Below are 13,946 nucleotides of genomic sequence, written 5' to 3' on the forward strand. Positions count from 1 at the left end.
AGAAAGGATATATGCACCCCTATGTTCATAGCAGCACAATTTACAATAGCTAAGATGTGAAAACAGCCTAAGTGCCCATCAGCAGATGAGTGGATTAAAAAACTGTGGTACATCTACACAATGGAATACTACACCGCTATAAAAAAGAAGGAACTTTTACCATTTGCAAAAGCATGGATGGAACTGGAGAGCATTATGCTAAGCAAAATAAGCCAGTCGGAGAAAGATAAATACCACATAATCTCACTCATATGTGGGATATAATGATCAACATAAGTTTCTGAACAAGAATAGATCCAGAGACAAATGGCAGGTGGGGGCGGGGGTGGTTAGAGGGCAACCAAAGGACTTGCATGCATGCATATTAGCATAACCAATGGACACAGACACTGGGGCGTTGGGGGCTTGCCCGGGGTGGGAATGCTGAGGGGGGAGTCAATTGGGGAAAAAGGAGACATATGTAAAACTTTAGACAATAATAATAAAAAAATGAAAGAAAAAGAACCCTATTTTTTCTCATTTTAATATATTTTGACATTGAGTAGCTATTCTTTGGCCAATAATGACAATATCTCACTTTAAATTGATTAGGTTTAATAAATGAACAAAAATAGTCAGAAAATGCTGTTCTAAATTGCAACATTTAGAGAAAATTTAAAAAACAAAACAAAAAAAAATTAAGAAGGTTTTCTGAGATGTACCTTACTTCTTATTTTCTCCCTGAAAAGTTCTTCTGGGCCCAGCTACAGATCACGATACGTATCCTCCAAATAAGACATCTACTTTTTCAGAACTATAGCCAATTATGAAGTTTAGCTATTATAAAATGAATAAGCATTGCAGAGGGAGCTTATCTAAGAAGAGTGAAAGTCCCTATCAAGTTGCTAATAGAATATTGAGGGGGAAATGTCATCTTTTGAAAAGTAAACTAAAGTAAAAGTATCATTTGGCTTGTTTGGTTAATACATTTTGCTAATTTGCCCATCAGCAGATGACTGGATTATATGCCAAACTAAACAAACAAACAAAAAACAACAGCACCAACAGAAAGAACTCAAACCAAAAAAAGTTAATTCACATTGCCCCAAGACTGCCTACCTTCCTACTTCTTTTCCTAGTTAAAATTAGTTATGGCCCGGGCAGCATTTCTCAGTGGTTTAGCATTGACCTATGAACCAGGAGTTCATAGTTCAATTCCCAGTCTTGGCACTTGCCTGGGTTGCAGGCTTGATCCCCAGTAGGGGGTGTGCAGGAGGTGGCAGATCAGTGTTTCTCTCTCATCATTGATGTTTCTATCTCTCTCTCTCCCTCTCATTTCCTCTCTGATATCAATAAAATATATATTTAAAAAAATTAGTTATGAATGAAATTTTAAAGGAATATTGTGTAAAAACCTTATGAAGCAGCTTGATCTCAATCTCTTGCTGTCTATCGCTCACTTTCCATCTCTGTCTCTTTCTCTCTGTGTCTCTCTAACTTGCTACCTCACTCTAACTTTCCCTCTTTTATCTTTCCTCTATTTTTCTTTCCTAGCCCACCCTGCCTCCATGTTTTCTTTCTCTTTTCCTATCCCCCTTCTCAAATGCAAAGCAAAGCAATAGAAAAGATAAAATAATCAATATGAATGCTTCAGTAAAAATAATTATTACAGCAGCGAATATTTACAAAAGCTTTATGAGGTCTAATCCACTTAAACCACACAATCCTCTGAGATACGAATTATTATTGCCCCCATGTTATCATCCTTAGCTATTCTTGCTCTATCTGCCACCATATCTCAATAATTGTTTATTGTATTTATGAATGAATAAATGAATGAATATACTTCATATTGTTAGTTTGCAGATTTGATCTGCGAGATATCAGACAAACACATTTCTGGATATTTCTTAGGGATATATCTTGGGAAAAGATCTTATTGATGATTGTTTTCTATTTCTGTTGTTTTGGGGGAAAAACAACAGCACCCACAGGGAACTACACAGGAACTTACAACCAGCCATTTGAAACCTAAATTATCAATTTGGAAACTAGATGATCCATAACAAATTCTTACCAACTTCTACCTTCTTGGTCTTTCCTTACATTTCAGACAATGAGTTAATTTTTAAAATATGTCTACCTATCTGAATATTTTGGACAGTAGTGTATTAATTTTTGGCCAACTGTTGAAATGTTATATTTTTAAAAGTTTCCACTGGTGGTCATGTCAGATATTGTGTTGAAAGGATAAGATCATGAGAAAGAAGTTTAATTGGATCACAAAACTGCCTACTTTCCTGGGTAAAAGGTAAAGACTAAGAAAAGAGTTCATTATGTTACAAGAAAGAAAGTAACCTTTGGGTACAGAACTACAATTTTTTAATGATTAAGGAGAGAATTAGAAATGTATTCATAATAGTGACTTCATTTTAATTAGGGACTTCATTTATGCCCCAGCAAGCACTGTGAACTCATTAGGATATGTTAAGTTACAGTATGGCACGGTAGGTGATGAAACATGTAAGGGGAAATTAAAAAATAAATTGAGTGTAGGGTATTAGAATACATAAGTGATGCTCAGTTGGCAGTGAAGTTGACATACACAGTTGCTTTAGAAGAGGCAAAATAAAGTGAAATTAAATATCTCTCCTAGGAATGATTGCTTTAAAATCTTGAACATTTTAATTACATGTATCAAAACAGAAACATTCGGCTAGAAGTTAGTGGGAAATGAGAATTAGGATTCAAATATAGTTCCAAAGTAACTCTTTTTAAAAATTATGTTCCAGTTAGTAAAGTTAAGATAAAATTTGTGCTATTAAAATTGCACTTGACTACCAGATATTGTGAGAGTTTATTCTCTGATGGTTCATTTTGTTGGCATTAATAGGAGTTGCATGAATTCAAGGAGGATAGAATTCAACAGCAGAACAAAGCAACAGGCCACAGCTCAGTTTTGAGCGAGGAGCTCTTTAGAACTGTATTATACTGAATCACTAAAGAATGATTAAGTCTAGTTTAAGATTCAGTGAGGTGCCTGGCAAGGTATTTTAGTTGGTTAGAGTGTACTCACAATATGCCAAGATTTTGGTTTTGATCCCTGGTCAGGGCACGTATAAGAACTGAGCAATGAATGCATAAATAAGTCAAACAACAAATTGATGTTTCTCTCTCTCTCCTTTCCTAATCTCTCTCTCACTCCCTCCCCCTCTCTGTAAATCAATCAATCAATTTTTTAAAAAGATTCAGTGAGCTAAGGAGCTAAGAAATGATTGTTGAATAAAAACTCAAATATAATTCCTGCATTCAATTTTATTTATGTAAACAGCAGACTTTCACTTGGTGTTATTATTATTTTTTAAACAAAGCAGTGGACTTTAGCATCTTATATTTTCAGTTTATTTAGTGTTTACTTTCTTTGCAAAGTTGATAGGAGCAGTAGAAGTCAGAAATAATGCTCAGATCAGTTGCAGGATTCTCTCTAACTTGTATATTCCCAAGTTAGATGCACTAAAAAAGATCCAGGAATTATTAAGTAATTTAAATCAAGTAGACTGTTGAAAACAATCTGAAGGGAGTATGAAGAACCAAGGTGGGGCACACAGTTGGTATTCAGTAGGTATTATGCCAGACTGATCCAATGCATTGGCAAAGTTACATAATGGATTGAATAATAACATGATTTTAAGTACAACCTACATTTCCCCATTTGGATTTATTGTTCTTTTAATATCTACATTGTTGAAAATATAGAGTGTCCCCTAAAATGTATACACACTTTAACAGCTGGTAACTCACTTAATTTTCACTCCCTTTCAGGTTTAACTGTTTTGAAATAATTGGTGAAGCCAGACTAAGCTTTAAACCAAGAAAATTTAACCTAAAGTGCCACTAGACTTTTTTTTTTTTTAGTTTTTACTTAATTTTATTAGGCTATTATAACTTAATATCTAAACCAGACAAGGACTTTTTGATAAATCGTAAATAAATGAGATTTTTATATATCATGTTCATAACAGCAGTATTTATAATAGCAAAAAGGTATAGGCAACTCAAATGTTCCTCAATGGAGGAATGGACAAAGAAACTGTGGTATATATATGCAAACATATATATGCATAATGAAATATTATTCAGCCTTAAAAAGGAAGGCAATTCTGACACATAACAAAATGGATGAACCTATGAACCTTGAGAACACTATGCTAGATGAAATAAGACAGTCACAAAAGGACAAATAATCTATGATTCTACTTATATAAGGGACCTAGAAAAAATATTCAAAGTGCCACTAGACTTTTTTATGGGAATACATAAAAACTAAAGTTCACAATACAGAATCGGCAACAGTAGACGAATTGAGGGCACACAAATACCAAACAAAATGATTCTTGATGTTTGTGATTCCATTGCTTCATATTATCATCAGTGCCTGGACAAGAATGGCCATCAGTTTGAAACAGGCATCGACAAAAAAATTATTCATTTCTGTAGATTCTTTTAAATTTTGAAAATGACTGTATGTTAATAAACACTGGCTTTATAATCATTCAAAATGTGCATAAATTTTTTGGACACTCTGTAGTTTCCCTATTTTATGATGCCACTGGACTTGTGTTACAAAACTGTGATGCTAGCAGATGCTCTGAATCCCTGATAAATGCTACTGTCACAACCTGGTGGCCGTTTTTAAAAACAGGGAAGAGAAGGTCAGACATTTTCTGAAAATCTGACAGAGTTACTGTGAGCATAAAATATTTGTATCTATAGAATTAATTGTGAAAATCAGAAAATTTTACAGGTTGTCAAATGTGAGAGGTTAATGATCAAACTTGGTTTGAAAATTTTGCTAAAATTCATGGAAGAGTCAGATTACAAAAGAAAAGCCATATATTTACAGGGGACTTGATAACAATAGTAATAACAATAAAATAACTATTTGTGGGTAACATGTACTGCCCCAACTACTGTAGTAAGCACTTAACCACATTTATTCTTCACAACACAATGTCTTATGTGTTACTTTAGTAATGTTATAACTGAAGAAATTGAGGCTTGAAGAGGTTAAATAGCTTACCCAAATTGGAGAAAGAAAAGAAAAATGACTTAAAAGGCAGAAACAGGGTATTATTTTAATCCTGGTGTAAACATAAGGACCAAGCTTTAAGAATGACCTACACTGCCGAAATGACTTTTTCTACTTTTAAAATATTAAAACACGGCAGATATTGCTATATAATATATGTTAGAGACACACATTGAAAAACTAATTTTCTTAAGGATTAATTGCTACATAGGAGCCCCCAAGCTTTTTCTTCTTTTAGTATTAAGTTCCATATAGTTAGCTCAAAGGAAAGTGCTTCCTTCCCTGTTTTTCTCTTCGCCTGAAGTTTAAGTAGTTCTTTATTTAACAGGATGCTTCCCTGTCTTCCCTCCACCCCAATACTTTGTTTTCTGTCTTGTGATCTTATTGTGTGTTTCATTTGCTGGATAAGGGAAAGACCAAGGAAGAAAAGCCAAAACAAGCTTAGGCTCAGGTGAGAGGAGTAGTGTTAGTGACTTAATTAAGGAAAGCTTGGCCTTGTTTGAACAAAGACTATTGTCCCAGAAGGCCCTGGAGAGCTATAGGTAGCCTTTGGGGGGGAGGGGGGGAGGAATGTATAGCTAAAATTATTGAGCTCCTGACGTCCTTGGTACTCCCAGGATGGTTTTCAGAAGAAATGATGGGATCATATCCTTGGCCTCCCAGGTCAATTTCAAGGTGCCTCCTGCCCATTTAAATCTCTTGAAGCTTCAGGCTCAATCATTGCCAATCAGCCACATCAACTGCTGGTCACAGGTTATTTCCTCTTTTTATTTAAGGACACTGATATCCTACAAACTTTAAGAGAAAAATTCAATCCACCCAGTTTTAAAAGCAGAGTTCAGCTTTTCAGAAAACCTTTACTGTTTGAAATCATGTCCACGAAAAAGACCTTTGTGATGCATTTCCAAGCGTGGGTTGCTGAGAGCACTTGGTTCAGTACTACCTATTAGTTTAATTTCTCTAAGACATCTCCAATACAATTGGCTTTGAGAGTTTAAAGGCCGGGCTCAGGAAAAAGCCACGCATTTTATAATGTGTACTGCACACATTATTTTGTAAAGGTACTGCACATATAAAATAGCTATATTATTTATAATTAGGCTCATTTTAGTTAGACATTTAAAATAGTGGTATTTTCATCAGAAGTCATTTTTTTCCCCCCCAATGTTCATTGAGCTGGGGAAAGTGCAGATAGAAGTGAGTTCAGTTAACTATATTTCATGAAACCCTGGGCTCCTTTGTATATTATATTACCAGCATTGGTAGAAATGACTCATTGGAGTTCATTTTACTTCTATAAATGGCATTCTAAAGCAAGTCGAGGCATATGTGTCTATATGAGGTATATTTGTCAACAGCATGTCTGTGGACTGTGCTGCTGGGAAGTTGAATATGGAAATGCAGAAAATTTGGAGGGTGGAAAGTTCTGGAATATCACCACATCTATGAAAACAACCACCGTGCTTGCTATTGCTTACAAAGCATTTCACTGAGATCCTCCAATGTACCCAGATTTAGAGACTCTCTCTTTTTAGCAGCACCCTGGAGAATAATACCTTTTCTTTTTCTATTTCAAAATTCCAATAGATTTTGAAGTTCTTAACTGGATGCATTGATGATAATATTCTGAATTTACAGTACCTTTTAAGTGTTAGTACTTTACAAATGACATGGAGGGCTCACTCACCAAAGACTATGCTATCTCACTGAAGCTTCGAGATACTCAAATAGGCAGGAGGCACCTTGAAATTGACCTGGGAGGCCAAGGATATGATCCCATCATTTCTACTGAAAACCATCCTGGGAGTACCAAGGACCTCAGGAGGCCAATAATTTAGCTTTACATTTTTTTTCAAAGGCTACCTATAGCTCTCCAGGGCCCTTCTGGGACAATAGTCTTTGTTCAAATAAGGCAAGGCTTTCCTTAATTAAATCACTAACACTACTCCTCTCACCTGAGCCTGTACACTATCAGAGTTTAGACCTTCTTTATCTGTGAAACCTGACCCAGTCAGAGTACAAGGCAACTTTGCTTCAGGCAGAATTTGTAATACATTGGGAGTGTATTCTTTTTCCCAGTCTCTTATCAGATGCTGACTTTTTTCTTTTCTTTTTGGAGTGGATTTCTTGAAATTTTCATAACTATGGTGTGAAATGTTGAGTGTGAAGGAAATATTTTATTTTCAAATGTCTATACTTTCTATATATACATAAATTTTAATTCATCAAGAAGCCCTGAACCATTCAAATTTTACTCAGAACACAGACTGTGCACATGAATCTTTAAACGTGGTCTCTCAAACTTTCAATATTACTTTCTCTTGATTTTAAAGTTCTTTATACAGAGATATATTCAAAATACATTTTCTAGGTTCAAAAGAATCCTAGAAAAGATATACTTCTGAATTTATAGTAACATGGTTCCCTTTTATAATTTTTCAAATGAAAAATAATAAGCCAAAAGATGAAATTTATCATCTGTAAAATATTTTTTTTCAGCTCTGATGATGCCTTCAGTAAAGTTAATTTAAATTATCGCACAGAAAATGGACTGTCTCTGCTTCATTTATGTTGCATTTGTGGAGGTGAGTGCTTGAAGCTCAATACTTTATAAACTAGTTGTACATATACTATATGGTCACTGATTTGAGCTGCTTAACCATCTACAAGAGAATTCTATTTATACTCAATTTTCTCTTTTGTTTTGCCCCCACAGCTCTGAAAACCTGCAGTTGAAGTAGTAAATACCAGGCAGATATTCCAATTGGTTTAGCTCTGCGTTTGTTTCATTGTGCTTCTACCCTGAACCAAGTCACTCAGCTAGCTTGCTTAGAAATCCAAAGAGCATTTTGCAGTATTGGGCATTCCAGTGAGGGATTAGGTTAAGTTTAGAAGTACTTAAAGCAGGGTTTCTCAACCTTGACTCTCTGACATGGTGGGCCTGACAGTTCTTTGTTGTTGAGGGTAGTCCTGTGCATTTTATAATGTTTTAGCAGCATCATTGGCCTCTACCAACTGGATTCCATAGCACCTCCCCAGTGGTGACAACCAAAAATGTCTCTAGATATTGTCAAATGTCCCTTGGAGAGCAAAATCACGCCTGGTTGAGAACCACTGACTTAAAGCATTCCTCAAAACATTATCAAGCAATTGCTTCACAATCTGCAGTAAGATATGTGGAAGGTAATAAATGCCAAGGATAAAATCTCAAAGTGAAGAATGATCAAAGAGAAGATTAAGAGTTTAATTTGGCTTATGTTTTGTTTTGTTTTGTTCACCAATGCATGCATCCCTAACACCTAGGATGGTAACTGGCATATAGTAGGTACTCAATAAATTTACTTAATTAATGAATTGATAGTTAGTATTTATTTTTGTTAATTCAAACTAGCATTCATTGAACTCAGCTTTTTAAATAGAACACTGATGTATAAGTATTGACTTTCATCAGATCTCTTAACCATTTCTGTTTAACCAATTGATTAGACTGCTCTGATCCAAATACACTTGAATGCTAATGATGTTCTGAAGATTCCTGTACAACTAAATTTTTATCTAAGCTTTTTCCCTAATAGTTTATTAAGATGATTTTTCATGTTTTTATGTTTTAAAACCATATGATGATGAGAGCACTAAATTAAAAAATGTAACACAAATGCATTAAAATGCACAGCATTGATACGAAGTTTTGTAAGTGTTATAGAAATGTTCACTATTAAGTAAGGCTGTCAATTAATAGAAAACTTAAAAAAATGGCCCGTAGAATGGCAATCTGACCCTGTCATACATCAGTGTGACATTTATCATTAACTCAAAGAGATTTTAAAATCACTTAGTCTACCCCCTCAACAATTTAACCTTTTAAAACTTTTCTCTTTAAGGCAACAAGTCTCATATTAGAACCCTTATGTTAAAAGGGCTCCGCCCATCTCGACTGACAAGAAATGGATTTACAGCCTTGCATTTGGCAGTTTACAAGGTACAGCATTTTTGTTCCAATAAGTATTGTATGAGAACCAAGAGTATGTGTTATCTTTAGGCTCTTTTTTTTTTCCCCTCAAATTAGTAATGATGGAAAACATTAACAGTGACCGGAATATTACAATACTGGATGGGCTTCTTGCTCTTTATTGAGTAGGCTTCATCTAAATACCAGACACATACTCTTTTTAATGCTTTCTATATTTAACTCATTTAATTCTCACAAGAACTCCATGAGGGAATACTATGGTCTCCAAGATTACATGGCTGGCTAGGCAGTGGCGAGCCAGGAATGAAGACCTGGCACTTTGGTTCCCTCACCAGAGCTCCTTACCAGGAGACCAAGCTGTCTCTGTACAGAAGGGGATGAGGCTGCATTTGAAAAATTCATGAAAGAAGCACATTGAAGTTCCATTCTTTTTCTGCATGTTTTCCTTCATATATATATGGGGTTCCCTTTAGTTCCCTTATTTTTTTTTAATTTTCTACTTTTGCTCCAGTCATTTATTTCCTTATATCAGTCCCAGGTTCCGACCTAATTTCAGTACCTGATAAGAAAATAAATGGAAAAGTGGACTGGAAAAACTGGGGCCCTCAGTGTTGAGGTAGATCTTTCAGATTTTCATAAATACATACTTATATAACATACTAGAGGCCTGGTCCATGGAATTCGTGCACCCTCTCCGGTCTGGGACCCCTCGAGGGATGTCCGACTACCAGAATCGGGCCTAAATGGGCAGTTGGACATCCCTCTCACAATCCAGGACTGCTGGCTCCCAACCGCTCGCTTGCCTGCCTGCTTGATTGCCCCTAACTGCTTCTGCCTGCCAGCCTGATCACCCCCTAACCACTCCCCTGTCAGCCTGATCAATGCCTAACTGCTCCCCTGCTGGCCTGATTGCCCCTAACTGCCCTCCCCTGCCAGCATGGTCACCCCTAACTGTCCTCCCCTGCAAGCCTGATCACCACCAACTGCCCCAACTGGCTACCTCCTGTATGCCCCAAACTGGGGACCATTCCTGCAACTCAGGTATGTACCCCAACCTGGAATGGAACCATGACCTCCTGGTTCATAGATCAACAATCAACCACTGAGCCATTTTTAATTCAAACCCATGTCTGTCTGACTCATAGACTTAGATCCTACGTAACCATGCCTATCAAAAAACTCTGTTTTTTATTCATGGTTATTCATAGTCTGGAAACTGTTGTCTTTTTTCCTGATACATATATTTTTTTCTTTCTTAGTACATGTATTTGATTGCAAAATTGAGATTTTTATTTCAACTATCGTAAAATCCAGGACCCAAAGCATATGTTTCATAGTTTCTGAATCCTCCATCTTTAGATCAAGATTTCTCTGTCTTGACACAACTGGCATTTTGGATTGGATAATTTCTTGTTGTGTGGGGCTGTCCTGAGATTGTAAGATGCTAAGCAGCATTCCTGCCTGGCCTCTCTTGTCTAGAAGCCAGTAGCCATTTCTCCCATTCCAGCTGTCAACACCAAAAGTATCTCCAGACATTGCTCCTGGTAGGGGGGACGGGGGACTCCTGACTGAGAACCACTAATTTAGAAGATAAAGCAAATTGATATTTTTAAAATTCAAGTTGCCTTTCTGTTTGAACAAATAGTTTCTTGATTAGAGATTGCATTTTCCCCAAGTGGGAATTTGTTAAGATAATAATAAGAAAGTTCTCAAAGAAAGAAACAAAATTCTGAAGAATAAAAAGGAATCTCATTTTTTTGCATACTTAACTAAATCTTCCAGTTGATTGCAACTTTTAAATACCATTTAATACCCCTAACTGGTTTGGCTTAGTGGATAGAGCATTCGCCTGCAGACTGAAGGGTCCCAGGTTCGATTCTGGTCAAGGGCATGTGCCCAGGTTGTGGGCTCGGTCTGCAGTAGGGGGCATGCAGGAAGCACCTGATCAATGATTCTCTCTCATCATTGATGTTTCCATCTCTCTCTCTCTCCCTCTCCCTCTCTGAAATCAATAAAAATATATCTTAAAAAAACTAAATAAATACCATTTAATCCTTAATCCTCAATTCGAGGAACTAGAGAACATTTATACCCACAAATTAGAGCATCGTTAGGATGGATTTCTTTATGCTCACATTTCTTTTTAATGACCACATATTTCATAATCTCTTTCTAAATTAACCTGGTCTCAATAAACAGTTAATAGGATGATAACTACAAATATTAACTTATCCTTCAATTCTTATATTAGACAGAACTGTTTCCTGAGGAACCGTCCCTGACCCAAGTCTCGGTTAGGTGCTCCTCCATTGTGTTCTCTTTGCACCCTGTACTTGGCTTAGAATACTGTGAATGAGTCTAGATTTTATTACCTGGTTACTTCTCTACATCTTTTTCTAGGTTAGGGGTCACAGTCTTCCATGCCTTCAGGAATGAGGCAGGTAACGTAAATGAATGCACATGTTAGACAATATGTCAAAGTTAAGTAGGAATTAACACTTAGACTCAATATTTTTGAGATCGAAGAAGTGGTAGAGACTATGCAAGTTAGATAATTTATACCCCATGTAAAGAGAGCAGTCAGTATTCAGATCCAGCTAATCATTGCCATGTAGGAATGTAAGCCTAGTGTTGCCCAAAATTTCAGAGAATCAGAAATTATATAAAGTTTCCTGATATTTAAATGTTGGCTATTAATTCAAAATTTTAGTTATAAAATACTATGCAGGGCAGTATACATTTGTTCTCCTGTTTGTAATCTCTGATAGAAATTATGAACACTACTAAAGTCAGGGATGAAATCTAAATGCTTATCATCTTAAAAGTATAGTAAAAAAAAAAAAAGAAAGAAAGCATAAAATGGATTAACAATAAATAGAGTTAGGGAAATGGAGGCTATGAGTATTGATTTCTTTTCCAAAAAGCAAAAGATTAGTCATTATCTTTTTTAAAAAATCTTTATTGTTTTGAAAGTATTACATAGGGCCTCCTTTCCCCCCATTAACCTCTTCCAGCCTGCTCCTGTCCTACCCCCCGCACCCCCCAGGCCCTCACCACCCCATTGGATTAGTCATTATCTTAAAGCATGGCAGGGTCACAGAAAATTTTTTACAACAGTGTTTTTCAGTCTTTTTGGTCTCACCTCTTTGGATAAATAAAATAAATAAAATTTTAAAATAAAGAAACTAGGAGGGAAAACAAATTAAAGAAATTATAGTATTCAATTTGCTTTTCAAGCAGCATGTGTTTGCATTCTGCCAAACTCCCCGAGATTCTGATTTAACCCCTCCCTGTTAAATCATCACTGTATTATTGAATGAGAGGACAAGTATATTCAAAGTTCAATTGGAAGCATCCACCAGAAGAAAGTGACTAGTGGAAAATGGAAAGTAGAAAGTGAAGGTTCAGTGGCGGTGATAAGAGGAAATAGGTCAAAAGCAAATTTAGAGGCTTTAGCCTGGAAAACGTGTAAGCACTTAATCTAAGAGTATGTTCCTTCCCTTTTTTCTTCAAAATTTCAAGCAAAGTCAAGTATTTCCATCACACTAAAACCTTTAATAATTGATATCTTTTGTGAAGATAAATGCAGAATTATTTCAACAAGAGGCATATGTAGGTGTGAACTTCATGAACTGATATTTTTATACTGATTAATGGATCCTTTCATTGGAAATGTCTATGACGCATGAGGCAGGTCTAGTCCATTAAAATTTAATGCCTGGGACTAAATACATTTCATACTGAAGCTCTGCATGCTCCCTTGTCCTAGAAGAGACCTTAATATTCTCTTGACTAAAAAACTGCTTTTCTTACTTTTCCTCTTACAAACATGAACAGGCTGTGACAATTACTGTGCTGGGTAAATTGGGTCAATGAAGAAAATTACTTAGAAAAGCACATCCTATCTAATAAAGAGGGATTATGCTAATTGACCCTCACACCATCGCAAAGATGGAGGTGCCCACAGCCAATAAGGAGGGAATATGCTAATTGACTGCCATGCCCTCAAAGTTGGTGATGCCCACAGCCACAAGATGCCTGGCAGGGGAGGGAAGTTGTGGGAGATCAGGCCAGCAGGGGAGGGCAGTTGGGAGGGACCGGGCCTGCAGGGGTGGACAGTTGGGGGGGACTGGGCTGGCAGGGGAGGGCAGTTGGGGGCGATCGGGCCCACAGGGGAGCAGTTAGGCCTCGATCAGGCTGGCAGGGGAGTGGTTAGGGGGTGATCAGGCTGGCAGGCAGAAGCAGTTAGGGGCTGATCAGGCAGGCAGGCAGGCAAGCAAGCAGTTGGGAGCCAGCAGTCCCGAATTGTGAGAGGGATGTCCGACTGCCGGTTTAGGCCCGATCCCTGTGGGGTCCCAGATTGGAGAGGGTGCAGGCTGAGCTGAGAGACACCCCCTCAGTGCATGAATTTCATGCACTGGGCCGCCAGTTATTAAAATATTTCTTTGTATACCTATATTTGTACATGTGGAAACCCAATCTTCTTTCCAAACCAAGTTTAACTCTGCCATGTGACACTTCAGGAAACATCAGAATATTAGAGGTGGTTAGAATCTACTTATATAAAAACCCTGGGTGGTGTTCATGACGACCAGAACCGCCGAGACCAAGCGGAAGCAAGTCAGTTCTGCAGGGGTTGTCTTGGCAATGGCTGCAGCCTCCCCTGAGCTGTTTCCCAGAGCTGTTTCCTGTAAGGGCGGGGTTTGAGGCAGAAACCCGCCCTGGGAGCATGGAGGCATATCTTTCTAAAGTGTGCCGCGCCAGCACAGCCAAGGGTAAACCTGAGTGGGGGCGGCTGAAAGGCTTAGAAAAGACTCTGAGAGACGACCACGCCCACAGCCATGCCTTTATTTTATAGCAGATGCTACGAGGCAAAGTAAGGGTGTGACCAAGATGTTTACAACAACA

The 13,946-nt window shown here is 37.3% G+C and overlaps 1 protein-coding gene across 1 annotated transcript in view; it reads left to right on the forward strand.

Moving 5' to 3' along the window:
- LOC102250129 (serine/threonine-protein kinase TNNI3K) overlaps positions 1–13,946 on the forward strand; it is a 317,621-nt gene that overhangs the window by 26,076 nt on the left and 277,599 nt on the right. Inside the window, exons 4-5 of the mRNA XM_005871916.2 lie at positions 7,568–7,653; positions 8,950–9,047. Of these exons, the coding sequence (XP_005871978.1) occupies positions 7,568–7,653; positions 8,950–9,047 (184 nt within the window). The remainder of the gene's footprint in view (positions 1–7,567; positions 7,654–8,949; positions 9,048–13,946) is intronic.

This window comes from Myotis brandtii, unplaced genomic scaffold (genome assembly GCF_000412655.1).
Source record: "Myotis brandtii unplaced genomic scaffold, ASM41265v1 scaffold36, whole genome shotgun sequence".
Taxonomy (NCBI): domain Eukaryota; kingdom Metazoa; phylum Chordata; class Mammalia; order Chiroptera; family Vespertilionidae; genus Myotis; species Myotis brandtii.